General features: G+C 42.2%; 2 protein-coding genes across 8 annotated transcripts in view; both read right to left on the bottom strand.

The window, feature by feature from the left end:
• The window catches only part of LOC110522145 (tyrosine-protein kinase Fyn), a 67,217-nt gene extending 54,940 nt beyond the window's left edge, over positions 1 to 12,277 (bottom strand). For 2 of the 4 annotated variants that reach the window (XM_036975686.1, XM_036975689.1), the window contains exon 1: positions 12,098 to 12,277. The gene's annotated coding sequence lies outside the window, so the exon portion shown is untranslated. The remainder of the gene's footprint in view (positions 1 to 12,097) is intronic. The other 2 variants (XM_036975688.1, XM_036975687.1) reach the window with 2 other exon arrangements.
• A 1,797-nt stretch (positions 12,278 to 14,074) lies between these two features.
• Positions 14,075 to 23,056, bottom strand: part of si:dkey-119m7.4 (uncharacterized protein LOC560629 homolog) — a 36,872-nt gene continuing 27,890 nt past the window's right edge. For 3 of the 4 annotated variants that reach the window (XM_036975683.1, XM_036975684.1, XM_021600278.2), the window contains 9 exons: positions 22,613 to 22,716; positions 21,940 to 22,094; positions 21,620 to 21,788; positions 21,083 to 21,206; positions 20,670 to 20,776; positions 19,169 to 19,380; positions 18,504 to 18,612; positions 17,764 to 17,976; positions 14,075 to 17,225 (listed from right to left, as the gene is read on the bottom strand). In XM_036975683.1, the coding sequence (XP_036831578.1) occupies positions 17,138 to 17,225; positions 17,764 to 17,976; positions 18,504 to 18,612; positions 19,169 to 19,380; positions 20,670 to 20,776; positions 21,083 to 21,206; positions 21,620 to 21,788; positions 21,940 to 22,094; positions 22,613 to 22,716 (1,281 nt within the window). In that variant the 3' untranslated portion in view covers positions 14,075 to 17,137. The remainder of the gene's footprint in view (positions 17,226 to 17,763; positions 17,977 to 18,503; positions 18,613 to 19,168; positions 19,381 to 20,669; positions 20,777 to 21,082; positions 21,207 to 21,619; positions 21,789 to 21,939; positions 22,095 to 22,612; positions 22,717 to 23,056) is intronic. The other variant, XR_005051466.1, reaches the window with a different exon arrangement.

The following is a 23,056-nucleotide window of genomic DNA, read 5'->3' as shown; positions in this document are numbered from 1 at the left end:
ATAGAAAAATCCATATACACTGTGTGCAAATGTATTAAGATTACGGAGGAAAGGCAATTAATAGGCCATAGTGGCGAAATAATTGCAATTTAGCATTAACACTGGAGTGGTAGATGTGAAGATGATGATGTGCAAGTAGAGATACTGGAGTGCAAAAGAGCAAGAATAAATAACAATATGGGGATGAGGTAGTTGGGTGGGCTATTTACAGATGGGCTGTGTATAGGTGCAGTGATCGGTAAGCTGCTCTGACAGCTGATGCTTAAAGTTAGTGAGGGAGATATAAGTCTCCAGTTTCAGTGATTTTTGTAATTCGTTCCAGTCATTGGCAGCAGAGAACTGGAAGGAAAGGCGGCCAAAGGAAGAGTTAGCTTTGGGGACGACGAGTGAAATATACCTGCTGAAGCGCGTGCTAGGAGTGGGTGTTGCTATGGTGACCAGTGAGCTGAGATAAGGCGGGGCTTTACCTAGCAAAGACTTGTCGATGACCTGGAGCTAGTGGGTTTGGCGACGAATATGAAGCCGAGGGCCAGCCAACAAGAGATTACAGGTCGCAGCATACTACGAGAGCATACGACTCAAACGTTTCCAATTGAAAGCCTATTTCGTTAAGTTACATGTCCGAGTCATACATATCACAACATACACAGGCACACAATCTTACCACCCACAATATGTTATACTGATATCATTTCATATGCAAAGTCTTTAGGAGAGAGAAATCGTCTTGCCATTCAACAAAGGACGAAGCATTCCCTATATACAATCCAACACAAGGCAATATGAAGTCTAACATCGATTCACAAAGTAATAAAGGGAAAACCCTCGGTTTTCATTTTCTCCTCATTTTCCACAGGAAATATTTTGTGTGCTCTCCCAGCTGTGTGTAAAGCCCCACGAGGATGGGATGGAGATTTATCTTGTTTCCCGACAGCAGCATATGGCGGAAACCTGCTATGAGAACCTATCATTGCTGCCTCAGTACTTGTGCAGTGGTAAGAACATTTAGGCTGGTGGTTGGTAGAATCCATGTACTTATTTAGCAATATAATCTTAAATATAGTCTTGCCAGTTTGCATCATAAGAGTGCCATTAGGACTGCAAAGCTCCTGAATACAGACCTTTATTGAAGATGAAAGGTACGGTACATTGGAGTTTGAGAGATTAAATAGGAGAGAGCGAGATTAAAATAGAAACAGTTCGGGACACTATTAGGGGAATCCCTGGCTCTGTGCTGATGCTCTCAAACCAATTTAAAATGAAAAAAAAAAACAGCACATTTCCTTGAATGATATATGTATAGTCAGTTACCACTTAGTGACACCACACCAGTGTATAGGCTATTTCTGCTTTCACTGTAAACCTCTTTCAGTACCAAGAAATCACTAGTTTCCTTCCCCAGGCAACAATACCACAAGCAAGCAAGCACACACACACACACCAGGGTTTCCATTAGCCAGTAAAAATCAGCTTTTGGCAACAACAAAAAAAGAAAGAAAAGCAGATTAATAAAATTGGCACTGGGCAATTGTCCGGGAGAAGAAAAAATCTGATTGCAAAAATAATGCTTTTTAGCCTATTCATTAATGGAAATACCAGTTGATGTAAATACATTGGACCGGTCATGCTTATCGGTCTATGGGTTGCATCATTTGGTGTAATTAAATTGGCGGGTGTATATATTCGTTATGTAACTTATTTATCACAGGCACATAGTACAGAGAGGATGACAGCGTTTTTAGAAGCCCAATCATTACGCAACAATTCTATTGTAAATGCAATCATGTGTTAAATTGTTTTTGGGCCCCGATTAAAATAAGCTACTATTTTTATTTCTCAAATGGTAATTGAAGTTTGTTTCCCATTCGGAGAGGCAACATGAGGCAGACTTCCTCAGCGCATCACACACCACTTCGCAATGAGCTGGAGGCAGTATCCATTTTGAAAACATATGACCAAAATATAAACACAACACGGAACAATTTCAAAAGATTTTACTGAGTTACAGTTCATATAAGTAAATCAGTCAATTGAAATAAATTAATTAGGCCCTAATCTGTGGATTTTACATGACTGGGAATACAGATATGCATCTGTTGGTCACAGATACCTTAACAAAAAAGGTAGGGGCGTGGATCAGAAAACCAGTCAGTAAATGGTGTGACCACCGTTTGCCTCATGTAGCGTGACACATCTCCTTCGCATAGAGTTGATCAGGCTGTTGATTGTGTCCTGTGGAATGTTGTCCCACTCCTCTTCAATGGCCGTGTGAAGTTGCTGGATATTGTCGAGAACTGGAACACGCTGTCGGACACGTCGATCCAGAGCATCCCAAACATGCTCAATGGGTAACATGTCCGGTGAGTATGCAGGCCATGGAAGAACTGGGAAATGTTCAGCTTCCTGAGACACTCTGATCTGTTTCACCTGTCTTGTGCTCGTCTCCACCCCCACCAGGTGTCTCCCATTTGTCCCCATTATCTCCTGTGTATTTATACCTGCGTTTTCTGTTTGTCTGTTGCCAGTTCGTCTTTTCCCGTCAAGTCCTACCAGCGTGTTTTCCCGTTTTCGAGTTGCTATTTTCTAATCCTCCCGGTTTTGACCATTCTGCCTGCCCTGAGCCTGCCTGCCGTTCTGTACCCTTCTGACATTGCCCTGGATTACTGACCTCTGCCTGACCTAAGCCTGCCTGCCGTTCTGTACCTTACTGACATTGCCCTGGATTAATGACCTCTGTCGGCCCTTGACCTGTCGTTTGCCTGCCCCCTGTTTGATAAACATCTGTGATTCGAACTGTCTGCATCGGAGTCTTATCCTGAGTCCTGATACTTCCAGGAATTGTGTACAGATCCTTGCAACATGGGGCTGTGCATTATCATGCTGAAACATGAGGGGATGGTGGCAGATGTTTGACATGACAATGGGCCTTAGGATCTCACCACGGTATCTCTGTGCATTCAAATTGCCATCTATAAAATGCAATTGTGTTCGTTGTCCATAGCTTATGCCTGCCAATACCATAACCCCACCGCCACCATGGACCACTTTGTTCACAACGATGACATCACCAAACCGCTTGCCCACACGACGCCATACGTGGACTGTCAAATTCTCTAAAATGACATTGGAGGCGGCTTATGGTAGAGAAATTAACAATACATTCTCTGGCAAGAGCTCTGGTGGACATTCCTGCAGTCAGCATGCCAATTGCACGCTCCCTTTCAAACTTGAGACATCTGTGGCATTGTGTTATGTGACAAAACTGCACATTTTAGAGTGGCCTTCTGTCCCCAGCACAAGGTGCCTCTGTGTAAGGATCATGTTTAATCAGCTTGTTGATATGCCACACCTGCCAGATGGATGGATTATCTTGGCAAGGGAAAAATCTTCAGTAACAGGGATGTAAACAAATTTGTGCACAATATTTGTGCATATGGAACATTTCTGGGATCTTTTATTTCAGCTCATGAAACACGGGACCAGACCATTACATGTTGCGTTTTATATTTTTGTTCAGTGTATCTACTTAATTTTTTGAAACCTGATTTTTTTACTACATATTATGAGGCAGGTTTTACCTTGCTTCATAGTAGCTTATTCAAAATCCGACCATATCCGTGGAGGCAGTTATTGTATAAAAGACGTCCATATGCCTTTGAAACCATGTTCTATTGGTTTAACTGTCTTTCATTGTCCGGTCTCCAAATTCATATGTAGCCTGCTGCCTTGCGCACATTGCTGCGCTAATAATGTGAAGAAATAGTTTATCAACATTTTAAGCCTTTAAATGTATCCTAGGCCTACTGGTCGTATGAATTTGAGCTCAACTGTCCCACAACTGTTCCAGAGTCTGTTTGGGCCATTTCTTTCTTGACAAGCTGACCAATAGAATAGGTAGTATAAAAGTTTATGGGGGAATAGTATATTCTCATAGGTGGCGCGTCCATAAGGCTAGGTAGGGGAAACTAAGCTTTCCCTAAGTCAATTGAATTAAACTGCCAAAATGATAAATGGACAACGTTGTTTTTATTGATCTGTTTGTTTGTCAGTGTCAGCAGAGTAGGCTATCCTGTCATTTGTAGTATTAAAACATATTCTGCTAAAACGTCTCCAGTCATATAAAATGTGTTTTTCCCCATGCAAAGAAAGAATACAAGTATCTGATATTGCCTATAACCCAAGCCTCTACGTTATGTGTATTCAGCCATGGATTGAACAGTCTTTTTTTGCGAACAGTGATTGAGTTATATTATTAGCCTAAGTTATGACTATCCAATCTACTCATCCCATAAGTCTGCAAATGCGGTGATGCATGGAATGCTTTATTGTAAAAGGTGCATTTATTTTTTTTGTTTTGCTTCCCCAAACATGAAACTCACGTGCCGCCTATACATAGGCTACTGTTCATTACTCATCTTGTTGACGGAGAAAAGTCAACGCGGATAGTTATTATAACATCTTCAAAGTGCACAGGAAGGACACACGTCGTTGCATCCTTCACTTGTATGTTGTGTTAAGACTAATTACCGTAATCTGAATGTGATTTCTGTCATTCTGAGCACCGTGGGAGGACGCCCTAATCAGGTTATGTACCCAATGCATATGGGTCCGGTAAATTTCTCAAAATGTCTGGTAAATTAAAATGCTGCAGGTCAAATGTCTGGTGACAAGAATTCATAATGGACCTCCCCCCACACAGGTAGAGGTGGTGTGGGTGTTGATAAGGGACAGTGTCTGTGTGTGATATGATCTGGCTCTGGGGACTTGTTAGACAAACAGTCCAGCTAATTGAATTCCGCTTTGAAGGAATATTCCCAAGATGGCCATCTCCATGAGGCCTGAGCCAACCCTGTTTTGACAGGCTTTCATGCAAGCATATCAGTTGCATGCACATCATTTTATCCGATGATGTTAGTGCAACAATGACCCAGCGGCACATGCTTGGGTTTCAGTCATATTCTTTCCACCATGTTTCATTTTGCGGAGGAGTCTACGAGCTGTGAAGAAGTGAACACACCGGCCTTTCATATCACTAAAGTAAAAATGCAAAAGCAGAAATGACACAAAGATGCTTCTGGGGATTCACGTGGAGGAAATCATATGATCTCCTAGCTTCCCATGTCAACCACAGGAGGCTGCTGAGGGGAGGACGGCTCATAATGAAGTCTTGAACGGAGTAAATGGAATGGTATCAAATCAAGCGTTATTTATACAGCACATTTCAGAAGTGGAATGCAACGGAATGGTGCTTTACAGGAAAAAACTCATAAAAAACTCAAATAAAAGCTGAAATATTTACTACATAACGAACAAGATAAAAAAAACTAAAGAAAAGCAAAGCTAAAAATATGTGTTTTAAGATCTCTTTTAAATATGTCCACAGTTTCGGGTTTTCTGGACGGCTATTCCAGAGGCTTGGGGCATAGTAACTAATGGCTGCCTCTCCATGCCTCTTGGTCCTAGGCTTTGGGGTAGTTAAAAGGCCAGTGCCAGAGGACCTGAGGGACCTACTGGGTGCATAACTTAAAAACATGTCTGACATGTATTGGAGTGCACAAATGTGGATTGACTTACAGTGGCAAGAAAAAGTATGTGAACCCTTTGAAATTACCTGGATTTCTGCATAAATTAGTCATACAATTTGATCTGATCTTCATCTTAGTCACAACAATAGACAAACATAGTGTGCTTAAGTATGTGAACCTCGGGGCTAATGACTTTTCCAAAAGCTAATTGGAGTCAGGAGTCAGCTAACCTGGAGTCCAATATATGAGACGAGATTGAAGATGCTGGTTATAGCTGCCCTGCCCTATATAAAAAAAAAACACTCACAAAATGTGAGTTTGCTATTCACAAGAGGCATTGCCTGATGTGAACCATGTCTCGAACAAAAGAGATCTCAGAAGACCTAAGATGAAGAATTGTTGACTTGCATAAAGCTGAAAAGGGTTACAAAAGTATCTCTAAAAGCCTTGATGTTCATCAGTCCACAGTAAGACAAATTGTCTATATATGGAGAAAGTTCAGCACTGTTGCTACTCTCCCTAGGAGTGGCTGTCCTGCAAAGATGACTGCAAGAGCACAGTGCAGAATGCTCAATGAGGTTAAGAATAATCCTAGAGTGTCAGCTAAAGACTTACAGAAATCTCTGGAACATGCTAACATCTCTGTTGACTAGTTTACGATATGTAAAACACTAAACAAGAATGGTGTTCGTGGGAGGACACCACGGAAGAAGCCACTGCTGTCAAAAAAAAAAACATTGCTGCACGTCTGAAGTTCCCAAAAGAGCACTTGGATGTTCCACAGCGCTTCTGGCAAAATATTCTGTGGACAGATGAAACCAAAGTTGAGCTGTTTTGAAGGAACACACAACACTATGTGTGGAGAAAAAAAGGCCCAGCACACCAACATCAAAACTTCATCCCACTGTAAAGTATGGTGGAGGGAGCATCATGGTTTGCCCCAGGGCCTGCACAGCTTGCTGTCATCGACGGAAAAATGAATTCTCAAGTTTATCAAGACATTTTGCAGGAGAATGTAAGGCTATCTGTCTGCGAATTGAAGCTCAACAGAAGTTAAGTGATGCAATAGGACAACGACCCAAAACACAGAAGTAAATCAACAACACAATGGCTTCAACAGAAGAAAATACATCTTCTGGAGTGGCCCAGTCAGAGTCCTGACCTCAATCCGATTTAAAATGCTGTGGCATGACCTCGAGAGCGGCTCACACCAGACATCCTAAGAATATTGCTGAACTGAAACAGTTTTGTAAAGATGAACGGTCCAAAATCCCTCCTGACCGCTGTGCAGGTATGATCTGTAACTACACTGTGAATGTTTACCCGGTGTGTTCAATAAAGACATGAAAACGTAGAATTGTTTGTGTGTTATTAGTTTAAGCAGACTGTGTTTGTCTACTGTTGTGACGTAGATGACGATCAGATCAAATTTTATGACCAGTTCATGCAGAAATCCAGGTAATTCCAAAGGGTTCACATACTGTACTTTTTCTTGCCACTGTAAAAACCAATAGAAGAATCTTAAAATTAATTATAAAACTCACAGGCAGCCAGTACAGAGTAGAGGTTGACCGATTATGATTTTCCAACGCCGATACCGATTATTGGAGGACAAAAAAAGCCAGTCAGACTGCTCTATCAAATCATAGACTTAATTATAACATAATAACACACAGAAATGCGAGCCTTAGGCCATTAATATGGTCGAATCCGGAAACTATCATCTCGAAAACAAGACGTTTATTCTTTCAGTGAAATACGGAACCGTTCCGTATTTTATCTAACGGGTGGCATCCCTAAGTCTAAATATTGCTGTTACATTGCACAACCTTTAATGTTATGTCATAATGGCAAATTAGTTCGCAATGAGCCAGGCGGCCCAAACTGTTGCTTATACCCTGACTCTGCGTGCAATGAAAGCAAGAGAAGTAACACAATTTCACCTGGTTAATATTGCCTGCTAACCTGGATTTCTTTTAGCTAAATATGCAGGTTTAAAAATATATACTTCTGTGTATTGATTTTAAGAAAGGCATGGGTGTTTATGGTTAGGTACACGTTGGAGCAACGACAGTCCTTTTTCGCGAATGCGCACTGCATCGATTATATGCAACGCAGGACACGCTAGATAAACTAGTAATATCATCAACCATGTGTAGTTATAACTAGTGATTATGATTGATTAAGTTTAATGCTAGCTAGCAACTTACCTTGGCTTCTCACTGCATTCGTTTAACAGGCGGGCTCCTCGTGAGGCAGGTGGTTAGAGCGTTGGACTAGTTAACCGTAAGGTTGCAAGATTGAATCCCTGAGTTGACAAGGTAAAAATCTGTCATTCTGCCCCTGAACAAGGCAGTTAACCCACCGTTCCTAGGCCGTCATTGAAAATTAGAATGTGATCTTAACTGACTTCCCTAGTTAAATACAGATGAAATAAAGGTGTAAAATAATAATAAATAAATAAAATATTTCAATAATTTTTTTTTGTCAAAATCGACATCCAAGATTACCGATTTCCGAGTGTTATGAAAACTTGAAATCGGCCCTAATTAATCGGCCATTCCGATTAATCGGTCGACCTCTAGTACAGAGACCTTAAAACCGCTGTAATGTGTGCTCTCCGTCTGGTCTTGGTCAGTACCCACGCTGCAGCATTCTGTAGGTTTTGCAGTTGACCAATGGCTTTCTTGGGTAGACCAGACAGGAGAGCATTACAGTAGTCAAGCCTGCTTGTAATAAAAGCATGGATGAGTCACTGTATCAGCCTGAGAGAGAAACGGCTGTGACTTGGCAATGTTCCTCAGGTGTTAAAAACCTATTTTGGTCACATTCCTAATGTTTGATGTGTTCGATACCATTCCATTGATTCGTTCCAGTGATTACTATGAGCCTGTCCTCCCCAATTAAGGCGCCACCAGCCGCCTGTGATGTCAACATACACCCCCTAGTGAAGCTGTCATACTCTGGATTCATCCATGGTTAAACATTTACTCATCTGTAAAAATCTGTTAATTTTAGCCCATCAGTACGTCAGTGTAAACCACACAATCGGAATAAAAAAACCTGTAAAACACAGAGACAGATTTCATCTCCCCACACTAGATTTGTCACACAAATGGCATCATTGTTGTTGTGTGTGACCTTCGGAGCACTGGGCTGATGCTGAGCACAGAGCGGCTACTGAGCTCTGAGGTTAGGGGGACGACCCACGCGTGAGCCCCACATCGGACCGAACGTGGGCTTAGAGCAGAACAGCAGCTATGCGATTACATCAGCACTGAACACAACACAGGCCCCTGGTCATGGCCCTTTCAAAATGGCCTCTGCTATTTGAGGAGAGGGCGAGGGGACAGGAAATGTCACACAGAAGACTGTGACTACAGTGGCCCCAACCAGATTGTCAAAATAGAGTACAAAGTGGTTGGGTTGTGTTATGCACATCCAACTAGCATAAATCCAGCCAAAATGACAATACAAAGACCTGGATTGATTTAGCTAACAAATGTGGCGATGTTGGGCAAGATATGAACCAAAGCATCCCAGTTCAGATGAAAGCACCTGAAAAGCACAAAAACCCAGTCCAAAGAAGTGACTGTGTAGCGTGATTTACTGTATGAGCAGGTCAGAGCAGTTTTGTCTCTCTGTGGTGCGACAGCAGAGAGTAGCAGCATGCCATGCTGTCACAGGATCAACAGTGAGCAGCAACATGGTGGTTTGGCAGCTCTCTCTCTCCAGCAGAAGAATGGGAGTGAATGGGAGAAAGTGTACAGTTCTGTATCTCTGACTTACAAACTGCACTGTATGCAGACTGACTGGGAGTGGACTCCAGGTGCCAAGTGGTGAATTACACAGAGGAAAATGCTCTGCATACCTCATTACTATCAGGTTAAATTACCCAAAAGAGCTCGCCTCTGTAGGGAAGTTCATTATGACAAGAGCAGCATGCACTTGCCCTTTCCAAGCTGAAACTTCTACAAGGACAATAGTGGCTAAAATGCATTATGGAAAAGTCCAAACCTTTTTTTCAAAACATTAAGGAATATTGAAGAGAGAGGAGGGAATATTTGCTCTATCTTGTGCTGAAATGAGACAAAACAAACCTCATCCGTGTACATCGGGGAGGGGCAAATTTGATGGGGGTGGGGGCCGCAAGACAATCTGAACTCATCACGAGGGGCCTCAGTTGCTCCTGAGTCTGCGTACCCACATGTGCAAAAGAGGGCCGCCGCCCATGGAACGTAACCTTGTGACCACGTTGAGTCGGTGTGTGTGTGTGGCTTCTATGTAAGATGATATTTCAACATGAGCAGGGATTTCTGTCGTTTCCAAGGTTACCATTGTGGATCCTGCAAACAAAAAAAACAACAAAAAAAACGCAGGAGCACCTTGCAGACAGCTTTTCACACCAAACAATTATACTATGCATCCATGCCTGGCACCTGAAATCAAGCCGGCAATATAGGCCTATGTTCTGCAATTGTAATACGAACAACTTTTCTGTAAAAGACATGCAGTAAAGTTTAGTCAGCGAGTTGCCGTGCCAACCCAAGTCATTGGTCAAAAACCAACAGATACAGGAACTCTGGAAGTTGGGAGAATAGTACAAGCCTAGGCGAGTCGTCTTAACATTCTTAGCTTTAGTAAAAGAAAACAATAACACATTTGAGAGAGTTATTCACATCAATACTGAGGAGCAGCATATGTGATGTGTAGCCCAAGGGTTAGTGAAGAATTAAGCAACTTGTCTCGCCATCAACTAAGATGATGGAGAGACCAGATACAATCGTCCCGACATCAACTACCGTACCGGAAAAAACAACTGTAAGGTTTGGTAGAGGAGGAATAATGGTCTGGGGCTGTTTTTCATGGTTCGGCTAGGCCCCTTAGTTCCAGTGAAGGGAAATCTTAACGCTACAGCATACAAAGACATTCTAGACGATTCTGTGCTTCCAACTTCGTGGCAACAGTTTGCGGAAGGCCCTTTCCTGTTTCAGCATTACAATACCCCCGTGCACAAAGTGAGGTCCATACAGAGATGGTTTATTGACATCGGTGTGGACGAATTTGACTGGCCAACACAAGGCCCTGACCTCAACCCCATCGAACACTTTCGGGATGAACTGGAACGCCGACTGCGAGCCAGGCTTAATCACCCAAAATCAATGCCCTAACCTCACTAATGCTCTTGTGGCTGAATGGAAGCAAGTCCCTGCAGCAATGTTCCAACATCTAGTGGAAAGCCTTCCCAGATGAGTGGAGGCTGTTATAGCAGCAAAGCGGCTGGCAACTCCATATTAACGCCCATGATTTTCTTGTTGAACATCTCATTCCAAAGTGTCCACATATTTTTGGTAATGTAGTGTATCTAACCTGTCTTTGACAAAACCTTCCTACAGGGTATGAAGGAAATGGACCAAGTATAGCTTGGTATGGCATCTGACCTTTGTTGACAAGTAGTTAAAGAATAAGAAACTAACAATACAACAGTACTCCCATTTGGTAAGGTAAGCATAATGCAAAACAATGAAAATGTATTGGCCTATGTAAACTAGGCCACAGCTATGTAATACACAACCCGTTACTATGTCTGGGACCTGTACTGCACAGAGGAATTAGCGTAAGTGCATTCATGACTTGATTTTAGGAAGGATGCCTTGTATTGTATTGATAGAAGAATGTGGAGGTCAACCAGCACAACCGACCCCAACTAACAAAGGAAAGTGCCAACCAATTTCACAACAACGGGTTGGTTTATTCTCAAAGACTGCATATTCTCAGGAGTATTCAATGGGGAGGTTACTATCCAACCCACTTCATGTAATTAAGATGATTTGAAATATGCATGAATAGCATTGTTATTCTGAAAGAGTCATATCCAAGTCTTGTAATATTTCTAAATGTTTGTAATGGAAAAAAGTGGGTCATCAACAAAATGCTCTGATGAACACATTGTAAAGGATGTGAAGGAATACAAGTTGGCAACATACAGTACGACGATCTTCACAACCAAGTAATGGCAAGCTTGTTCACTGGTTGACTATAGCGCTTCACCATATAAAGACTCGTCAACCAATAGAAACCAATCAAGAAATCAACATTTGCTTCATTGTATCCTTCATCGCGATGCCATCTTTTATGAATGAATTGGGTAGAACGCTGATAGAGATGGTTATTACTAGGCTACTAGTGCTGTATGGTAAACAAATTCACCAAGCGGCTCAATGCGACAAGGCACGGAAGGTTGACTGTTTTTGCAGACACAGCACATAGATTTTTATTTCTAATGAATACACATAACGCGTTCGAGGATCGAGGGCAGGATACTTGCGACTGGCCAATGCAATTTGCACGTTCTTATTAGGGCAACGAAAGCCTATAAATATATTTCGGAAACATCTGATCTGTAACATCAGCCTACAGACAAGAGACTAAATGCGTTAACCACAAGAACACACTAAATTGACCCCATTTGCTGTTCCAATTGATACAATCAAAGTAATTCATTTCGTACTGTTAGCTATAGGGAGCGATTCAACCTTAAACAGGATAGTAAAGGATAAATGGTTCCTTACCGATTCGAAGTCGTTTAATTAACCGGACGAATGTATTCCATTGTAGTTGTAGGTGAGACAGACGCTTATAGCTTTTGTGAAAATAATGGCCAAATAGCTTGCAGAAATCCAGCGCTATCTTCGTGCTACCCCACTCCCTTGCTGTAGCTGATGAGTGTGATGGCGTTGTCTTTGCAGGGCCACAATTAAACTAACGGGACCAGAGGAGTGATTGACAACACCGCCAGCCAATAGAATGGGAGGATTATTTTAGTGAGGAACAGGGGATTGTAAACAGGGCCACGTTCAGTTTCCAAACGTGCTCGAACGTTGCAGATAGAAATGCCATAAATAGAACCTCCGTGATTCCTTGTTCTACATGTCAGAAAGGCGTGTTTGCTTTAACATGTTGATATCTGAACATTCCAAAAATGTTGTGACCTACTGAACGCCCCCAGGTTAGATAAAGTCAACATGCTAGGCCTATGTGGAGAGCGTTGAAGTCGAGATACTATTGCATTAGAAGTATTTCCATGACATCAGATTAATTTGGGGTCTAGACTAGGACAAGGCGTGGTTGCCCATAATGAATGTCAATCAATAGATGGAGGGATGACGTACGCCTACTTCACATTTAGGCTATGAAAAAAATTGGATTTTGTAATGGAAAACTGGCATCAGTTCAATTAGGACAGTGCGTGGCCAATTAACATGCCTATAGGCCTACACGAATACCAAATGTTAGATACTTTTCGAGTTGAGAAGATACAAAATAACTGCTCAATACAAGGAAAAAGTGTAGGATAATGCAATGTCCTCCTCCTCACCACCATCATCATCAGTGTGATTCAATCAAAGGTTATTGGAATTCAGTCAATTATTCCTCGCGCTGACAACGCGCTCCGATAACCATTGCGTTGGGGCGCCCTCTGCTGCTTAAAGACAACAATTACCAGTTTTCATCACTCAAACTTCCCCCCAGTTATCCCTTATTATAAACCAGGTAGTTTGGGTCCTGTATACAGATTGGCTGAAAGCCATGGTATATTTAAGGGATAAACATTACCTTGGAAATAATGGACGACACACTCTGCGTCCTCCCTTTGCAAGGTTTCTTTTTCAAAGGTAATGTACAGAACAGAGGTGTTTATCCTGCTTATACCACAGTTGCCAAAGACAAAAATACTTAAGCACAAATTTACCGGTAGAAAATAATAATTTGGTTGATATTTTCATTTTTATAAGCAAATTCACACTTTCTCATCTTTTGATTGCTAGAGATGCGACCCAGTCGTTCGTTCAATTGGTTCTATGTTTATGGACACGACCCAGTTGTTTGTTCTATATGTTCCGTTGCCATGCTCGATGGCAACCTTTTTATCCCTTGCTTGCTAGCTAGCCAACTAGTTTGTTTAAGCAGTATTCTATTGACATTTGGATACATAATTTGGATACATCCAAATGAGTGATGATGCCTGAATTTGCCTGGCATAGATTGACAAGTTTGCCTTCTCATCAGGACACTCAACACGGTTAATTACGAGGAAATCACAGTGCATATCAAACACTAGGCTAGAAGCTAGCTAAATAGTTTGTTGCTTGCAGAAAAGGCCAATATGACAAGCAAATAAAAACGTATCAGTTTCTGGAAACAGCTGGTGAAACTAGAAACGTGGGAGGAATGGGCAGCATAGTGCCACTTGCGTCATGACGGCAACAGTATGAACCAGAGAAATTCCCGTTCATCACATAAGTATATATACCTTTCTGCTTAAAATTATACCTTGATAGAATTCAGGAAATTAGATCTGGATTATTCGAATACCAGTGAGATCAGATATGGAAATGTAGTCACACTTATGAAACTTCTGTTTTCAATCTCATGTCTTTATTCTAGAAACAGGGGTCTGGAAAGTAATTGCATAGGCCTAGCGTAAACATTCTAAGTGTAAGGGGGTGCGTGCTGGTGGCAGGGGAGTCAGGCGCAGGAGATCGAACTTTGTATAAACGGAGCAGTTTAATAAATGCTCAAAAATTCAGAAAACCAAAATATACAAAATAATACAAGTGGGTAGAAAACCCGTGGCACACCAGAACATAACTTACACATAGCTTACAAACAAACAATCACGACAAGGACATGAGGGGGAACAGAGGGTTAAATACACAACATGTTATTGATGAGATTGGAACCAGGTGTGATACAAGACAAGACCAAAGGAAAATGAAAAGAGGATCAGCAATGGCTAGAAAGTTGGTGACTTCGACCGCCGAACGAACAAGGAGAGGGACCAACTCCGGCGGAAGTCGTGACACTCAGCATAATACCAGAGCAAATGCCAGTGTGGGCATGATAATCTATGGAGAGGTTAGCCTACAGTTTGACCCTTGTTTCAGACTAGCTTCTCTGTCATTTCGAACAATGGATCTTTTCACATCACGTTTTACAATGACAGTAGGCCTACTTTACATACATGCATTGCCACCGACAATGCCACTAAAACCATGAAATATTCAGTCAAAGCTCTCACAGACAAAGAAGGGTAGAACAGCTCCCTGCATGTCAGTGTCGTGGGGGGGATGGTCAAGTGGGTACTTGCAGCTGTTGCCTCTCAGAATCCTCTGTTATAATTGAAATGGCAATAATTGAAATGCCAGTTGTTTTCTAATGCCCCATGAGCAGTGAATCATTGACAGCCATGCTACATGCCTGTGCCAGCTACTCAGTCAGTCAGAGAGCGCAGAACCTGCAGTTGTTCCCCACAATGAGGTGGTCTATTAGCACTGGCATCTAGTCAACCCCTTAGCTGCCCCTCACCATTGGCTATAAGCCTTTTTGAAATGACACGCAGCATTGCGGACATTGTGTAAACAGAACTATCTTATATAAATTACGTTGAATTCCTCTTTTTCCCCCCTCACAGCGTGGATACAATTTTCCAGTCGTACTTTGGTTCTGTACATCTGAAACGCATACGTATGTATGTATTATGTATGTATAAAAGTGCTGATTGCACAGAACAGTACAAAGGTAATGCACATATTGTAACAGAATATCTGTGATCATAATGCTTGTGCTTCCTTACAGTACTTATACTGTATACAGCACCTGATGTCAGAATAGAAGCAAGTACCACTTTTCTCCAAAGAGTGGCAGTGATCAGTAACACAACGAGCCCCGACTCCTGTTACTTAATATATATTACAGTGGGTTAGCCTACATGACTGCAAGGCAAACACTGTATTTCATCCAAAACAAGAATTTGTGGCTTTTCTCTCTTAAGCCTTACAATGACAACGGAACAATTCAGACCTGTCAAATCATTCACTGTAATAACAAATGATAAGTTCCAACCCAAACCACAGTCCTAAAATTAGTTTTTCTATCCTGCTCCACCCAATGTTGAAGATCACAAACTAGGATCCGTTTCTCTGCTGTTAGTGCTGCCGTTCCACTGCTTTACGTCATACACTTAGTGTAACCGTTCAGAATGAAAGCCTTCAGCAGAAGTATTAATAACGTAATGGAAATGTGAAATGTAAACTTCGTGTTTGAAGAGAGGGCAATGTCATGACGGTTCATCATTCAGTCCATCCATCCCTCTCTTGTACAATGGCTTCCTTGTCTTGTATTAGGGCTCGCCACAGCATATCTGCTGACCCTATAGAGACCTGTGACTGGGTCATCTTGGAGTTGACGCTGGGACCTCGAGGTTCCATGGCCGGTAGAAGGTCGCACGCAGATGGTTAGTATTTCAACATGGTAATCTGACAAACACTCCGGAGAGCAGCCTTGCTGTGCTGGAGAACGAGTCCAACTTACTGCATAGAAAGACTCATCATGATCATGGATCAACCACTTCAAACACATTCACGTCTAAAAGTGAGAGTTAGGAGTGTCAAATACAAAATTCACGGAGTTTATTATCAAATAGAAAAAATGGTTCCCTATTCAACTTGCATATGTGTGATATTTTGCATAATTGGTTCTCTCTGCTCTTTCACAGTGTGGACACTTGGGTCTTTATAGGAAATCACAATGCATGATGAAGCATTTGCTGGCTGGAACTGAGTTCACATCTCAAGGTGAACCTGTTAGGTATGAGCGGTGCTGTAGGGGTGTGTAAACTGATAGGACAGGCACTCAGGAAGACCTACTAGACCTACTAGATAACAGACAGGGAAGACGGGGGAGTGAGTTCCGGTTCAGGAAGCACCAGCAAAAATATTTGGATAAAAAGAGCACAAGGCTATTCGAACCACACAAAGGTGTGTCCATGATAGTATACACTGAGTGTTCAAAACATTATAATATCCTAATCCTAATATTGACTTGCTCCCCCTTTTCCCCTAAGAACATCCTTAATTCGTCAGGGCCATGACTCTCCAAGGTGTCAAAAGCGTTCCATAGGGATGCTGGCCCATGTTGAGTCCAATGCTTCCCACAGTTGTGTCAAATTGGCTGGATGGCACCTACTACCATACCCAGTTCAAAGGCACTGAAATATTTTGTCTCGCCTATTCACCTCTGAATGACACACATACACAATCCATGTCTCAATTGTCTCAAAGCTTCATAGTCCTTCTTTGACCTGTCTCCTCCACTTAATCTACACCGATTGAAGTGGTTTTAACAGGTGACATCAATACGGCTTTCACCTGGATTCACCTGGTCAGTCTGTCATGGAAAGAGCAGGTGTTCCTAATGTTTTGTACACTCATTGAATACAGAAGCTAAGAAATTATATTTGGTGCATAAATGAACTGTTTCTACTGTACTTCATTATCAACCAATATATGAACTGATAGTCACCATAAAAAATCTATATACTGTACATCTTTTCACAACAAAATAACATTTTTGCAATATAAAGCAAAACTGTATAAACATGTCAGTTAAGTGACATCATTGTCTTATGTACGAAATAGGAAATAGCTTTACGAGCTACAACTATGTTCAAGCGCTCTTAGCAGATAGCTTACAATGCACAGTCGAGTTCCTTGGGCTAATGGTCTTTCCGCGTAGAAGTCATCCGGTGCGGACTGGTGGCTTGTCCCACTCTAAGTTCTTCCGTTTATGATGTCTGGGTTCCTTGTTGGACATTCCTCATAGAGGTCTGGTTTCATGTTCCCTTCCTCTGAGTCCTCACTAGAAGAGACAAGGGGATATCTGTGGATTACTATTAACATCACATGAAGATAACACCAGTTCAGCACAGTAATAAAGCAATAAGGCACAAGGGGGTGTGGTATATGGGCAATATACCACGGCTAAGGGCTGTTCTTAATCCCGGCACAACCTGTGCCTGGACACAGCCCAGGCACTGTGGTATATTGGCCATATACCACAAACGCTGAGGTGCCTTATCGCTATTATAAACTGGTTACCAACGTAAATAGTAAAAAAAAACATTTGTCATACCCGTGGTATACGGTCTGACATACCACAGCTGTCAGCCAATCAGCATTCAGGGCTCGAACCACCCAGTTTATAATAATAGGTATAGTACAATAATAAAGGTTGAAATGGCTACTAACCCAGGCTTAGATGTTCATCCCTGGTTTCAAGGCTGTATCTCCAGAGTATAATATTGACAGATAAATACTAAGGAATTTAAAGTGTTAAATACTATGTAATACAATATTCGCTCTCTCTTCCCCTTCAGTGGACAAAAGAGGGTAAAGACCTGATGCTGGATCCCTCCACATCCTGTATGTTGTCAGCCAGGGGCTGGTGGACTGTCTCAGGCAACAGCAGGGTGAGGGCTGCCCCTAGCAGAGTACACAGGCCAAACAGAACCATTGGAGCCTTCTTACTGACACCCCTCAACAGGTAGATGATTGGGGCCAGGACTCCCCCTGCCCGGGCACACATGGAGCCCATACCGATCCCACTCTGCCTGAGGATCACATTGGAGACTTGTTCAGCCAAACTAACGTCACAACGTTATATTTAAAGTGCTGTAATAAAGACTGTGGCTCAAGATTAGTCTCGCCAACATCCCAAAGCAATTACAGTACTTACTGTGATTGTTTACGTCAAGGCAAATGTATATCTTTGCATATCGAAAACAGAATACAATGAAAGAGGATTGTTAATACAGTCAAAACCCCCTTGAGCAGCATAAATCTACTGAGCCCAAGTTGGCTATTGCAATGGGGGAAACAAGTTATGTTACACACTGATGCCAGTTATCTTGCTCAAGAAATACCTCAGCCCCCTCTCCACGACAAAAGAAAGGTCACAGAGATATTGACTGAGTAGCGGAGAGGATTATTTAAACAACTCCAAAGATGGTTAGACTCATTTTGTGACCTCATGATCTACACCTGTTTGACTCTGCTGGAAACACGCCCAGACAACAGCAGTCCATATTTGTCAGCAGAACACTACTTTTGACCGGAGCCCTATGGACCAGACGCTCACCTTATGACAGTAGGGAAAACCTCTGCTGAATAGACGTAGACTATGGACAGGGAGGCGGTGATCCCAAACTTTCCCACCATGGCCAGGATTGTTCTAATAATGGAGAGATCTGAGAGAGAGAGAGAGAGAGAGAGAGAGAGAGAGAGAGAGAGAGAGAGAGAGAGAGAGAGAGAGAAAGAGAGAGAGAGAGAGAAGTGATGGGGTTAGACGTTAAAGGGGTAAAGAGCTGTGTTGTGTATAGTATATGCATAGCACCTGCAGCTCAAGTCTACATCCTAAGGAAGTGTCCTCGAGTGTGAGACTGGCATGACTTCCCTGAGGGCCGCAGGTGGGAGTTCTTCAACAACTCCTACTCTACATCCTGGAGGTTACGCTCGGTATCTACAAATACATATTGTGGATGAATACCTTGAATACCCTTTTCAGTTTCAACCAGAAGCCAAGTGCCAAGCCACAAAGACTTTCCATTGACACTAGCTAAACCCTAATAAACAGGGCTATAAAACAACACAACTACGGCATCATTCAACGTCATCATTCAATCAACTGGAGTATTTTCAGTGCTAGGGGGATACTATAACTGATCATGTACCTCAGGATGCTTATAAACAATACTTCAAAAGGCACATTAAAGGCAGCAGAGTTTCCTCTGGAAAGCTCCGTACCATCGGGAATGAAGACAGTGAGCAGGCAGGCTAGGCCTCCCACAGCGAGGAAGGCTATCTGGGATACCCTCCTGGAGTGGTTGAGGGTGAAGAGAGTGATGGTGCGAGCAGGCATCTCCACCAGGCCAAAGATCAGCTGGGTCAGGTAGATGCTCATCCCAAAGTCAGAGATGTTGAGGGACAGGCCATAGTAGACCAGCACGTTGACAAACCTGGACAGGCAGAGGTGGAATGGTAGGGGAAACACTGATGAGGCAAAGAAGGGGTTAATAAAACACTACTGTCACAGCAGTGAAACAAGGACTTCCTTATTCCTCTGGTTTGCCACAAGTCTACCATGCAGAGTAGGGAGCTACAGGACACAGGGCGAGAGATGAGAGGTTAATGGTGCATTGAATAGGAAATGAGAAGAAAGTGTTGAGGAAGCAGCAATGTCTCTCTAGCCACAGACAGGGTAATACAACCCTGGCATAATCAAGGGACTTTTCTACCAGTAAAATGACAAAGAAGGCCTCCTCTAACTTGGACTGGATAGGGAATACAACACAACATTTCACAATATCTCCCTCACTAGCTTTAAGCACCAGCTGTCAGAGCAGCTCACAGATTACTGCACCTGTACATAGCCCACCTATAATTTAGCCCAAACAACTACCTCTTTCCCAACTGTATTTAATTAATTAATTTATTTTGCTCCTTTGCACCCCATTATTTTTATTTCTACTTTGCACATTCTTCCATTGCAAAACTACCATTCCAGTGTTTTACTTGCTATATTGTATTTACTTTGCCACCATGGCCTTTTTTGCCTTTACCTCCCTTCTCACCTCATTTGCTCACATTGTATATAGACTTGTTTATACTGTATTATTGACTGTATGTTTGTTTTACTCCATGTGTAACTCTGTGTCGTTGTATCTGTCGAACTGCTTTGCTTTATCTTGGCCAGGTCGCAATTGTAAATGAGAACTTGTTCTCAACTTGCCTACCTGGTTAAATAAAGGTAAAATAAAATAAAAAATAAATAAAAAATAGTGAAAAAGTTACGTCCATTGGCAATTTTTTCTCTCATTTCTCATGGCCTGGTAAGCTACGTAAAGTATTCACATTCGAATACTCATCCTCCAATGTCACCTCAGTGACACACTGCAATTCGAATGGCTTACTCAACAAGCACAGTGACCTAAGGCGGCCTTGAGAAGCTAGGTCGGTGAATAGTTCTGCAAACTCCATTGGCATACCACATCAAGTGATCAACCCACAATGAAAAGACGAGATGAAGATTAGAGTGTGTTCGACTGATGTGTGAATGGTTGGCAGAAGCCCAAATGAAACAGTTGATGATGTGTTACATTTCTTGTTTGCCCCCAAGAGGCATGTGTCCTGACAAAGATCTACTGTATGTCTGTTTCTCTCTCGATGACAGATTGTATTTGAGGCTTAATCGCTGTCAACTTCACAAGCAATTAGTGAACTGTGAAAAGAATGGCAGGACACGCACCACAGGTAAAACATGATCAATGAGCTCCTCCTCATTTTTGGAGTTCGGACCAGGTCAATGACTGTGTGCTTTGTCCTCTCCTCTATCTTCACCATGTCTTTGTACCCCTGGAAAATAACAAGAGCAGATTAGCCATGAGCATTTCACAGTGATGGTTATAAGTAAAGGAATGAGCTCATCAAAGCGATAAGCACACCAATTCAATTTATATAATGTTCATGCCCCCACGGCATGCCTTACAGTGTAGGGACAACATGCAAAGCAATTTAACATGCTCAGGCTTTAGCGCTATTGCTCTTAACATTGCTTGTGTATAGAAGTGTTGTTTTGCAAGTGCTTTTTATCAAGGCTGTTGGAATCTCTCTCTATAGCAATTAGCCTGTGGACAAAACAACATGACCAACAAACCACACCTGACATATCTCTATGTCCTCCCGCAGGGGTTTGCCGTTCATCAGAGCTGCTTTCCTGACCAGATCCATGGCCTCCTCGTACCTCTGGTTGGCCATCAGCCACCGAGCTGACTTTGGTAGGACCCTAAGAAGGTAGAGGAGAGGCGTTCATTTGAGCCACACACATAGTCAACTACATATGCCAACGGGCATTAGTTTGACCCCATGGGAACAAGAGATAAACATGAAGTTACATTTAGCCATGAGGTAGGAAGTAGGCCAATACTTTTCCTAGAATATCAGGGAAAATATGCACACAATCGTGCAATTTAGATATACTTAGATATTCCCAAATGGCATGTAATGACCCATCTGGCTTGGATTATTGAAGACAAAAGGGTTCCTCTTTATTCCCTTGAAATTCTCCTTTAGTGAGTTGGCGTGCTAGCCTGGAATCCAAACTGAATGATCCTTTCATTTTACTGAAGATAATGAAAGTGGGTGATATTCAGTTTGTAGTCCAGGCTATAGACATACTGCAGCTGGCCAGTGACTCACCAAATGTAGAAGATGAAGAGGAAGCCTGGTGCTGAGATGGCCAGCTGGAGTTTACGCCAGTCTCGGATGAGGTAGGCCAGGCCTGCCAAGATGATGTAGCCAAACCCAAAGAAGTAGTCGGTGATGATCCCAGCTAGCATGCGGTGCTTTGATCCTGTCCACTCTGTGCCTTTGGGCCACAAACAAATCAGTATAGAGAGTAGAAAACCAGCACCTTATCATCTTCATTTTGCTAAGATCACAAGTCAATAACTTTATGAATATTTACTGTATGTGCGTGGTTGTGAGTGTGTAAGAGAGAGAGAGAGAGGGAGACTGACCTAAAACAAATGCGTTCATGATGACAGCAGAAATAGCGGTTCCAACAACAAAGCGCAGGAAAACATACACGTAGAAATTTGGGGCAAACGCAGCTCCGACCCCACAGGTTGACTGGATAGTCAAACCAACCAGGATTATGTTCCTGCGTCCATACCTGAAACAAGAAAGAGGGGGATTATACCTTTTTAAATGACTAGAAACTGTTTCACTTGAGGTGTCCTCACTCACGGTACTGTACGGGTGTGTTGAGAATGAATTGGACTGATAGGGAGTGGGAAATGTGCTGCAAATTAGATGCACTCTTTAATATCCCGTGTTAAAATGCGTCAAATGCTTTTGACTTGGCTGGCCTACAAGAGCTCTGAATATGACTGCTACTACTGAAAATAGTCTGTGCAGACATTTCTCTGTGTACTTTCTATAAATATTCCGAGTTACACAAATAAAATGTGCCAGCAAATGTAAATATCAATACAAGCTGCAAAGCGTTCATTGAGCTCAATTTTTGTTTTACTTCACCTAAAGTGGGACTGAGTTTGCTTGAGTTTCGTTTAGCATGACCGCGCATTAAGTTTGTGACCTACCTAGAATACATGTCTCATAGATCATCAGGCTAAATGAGATTTTTTTTTTAAACACATGGTGGAAAATGCACAGTTGTTTTATACTTACTTATCAGCTAAGAAACCAAACAGCACAGCGCCAACCAGAAGACCAAACATGTAGATTGAGGAACCAACATTGTTTAGATTAGCGTGGTCACACACCAGATCCCACTGTCAAGGACAGAGGGTTCAAATTAGTTGAAAAGCTACGTCATATTGGCAAGCACCAATTGCACAGCCCTGTAACTGTATTTTGACTGTGGTGTCCAAATATTTTGCCCATGAGCTATAGAAGCCTATGAGCACATGCTTCTCAACAGATTACATCTAAGTGTCCGTCATGTCTCTCACATCAATAATAACAGATGAGTCGTTCCATGTAATATCAGCATGCCATTACACCCACCATCTCAGATTGTTCTGAAATCGTGTCTGTATTTACAAATCGATAAGATTAGCGTTCCGGCAACATTATTTAGTTGAAAATCAAATAAAAGGGTCAAAAGCCACT

This window comes from Oncorhynchus mykiss, chromosome 4 (genome assembly GCF_013265735.2).
Source record: "Oncorhynchus mykiss isolate Arlee chromosome 4, USDA_OmykA_1.1, whole genome shotgun sequence".
Taxonomy (NCBI): Eukaryota; Metazoa; Chordata; class Actinopteri; order Salmoniformes; family Salmonidae; genus Oncorhynchus; species Oncorhynchus mykiss.
Note: the sequence above shows the minus strand (reverse complement) of the source record. Positions and strands in the feature narration are given on the sequence as shown.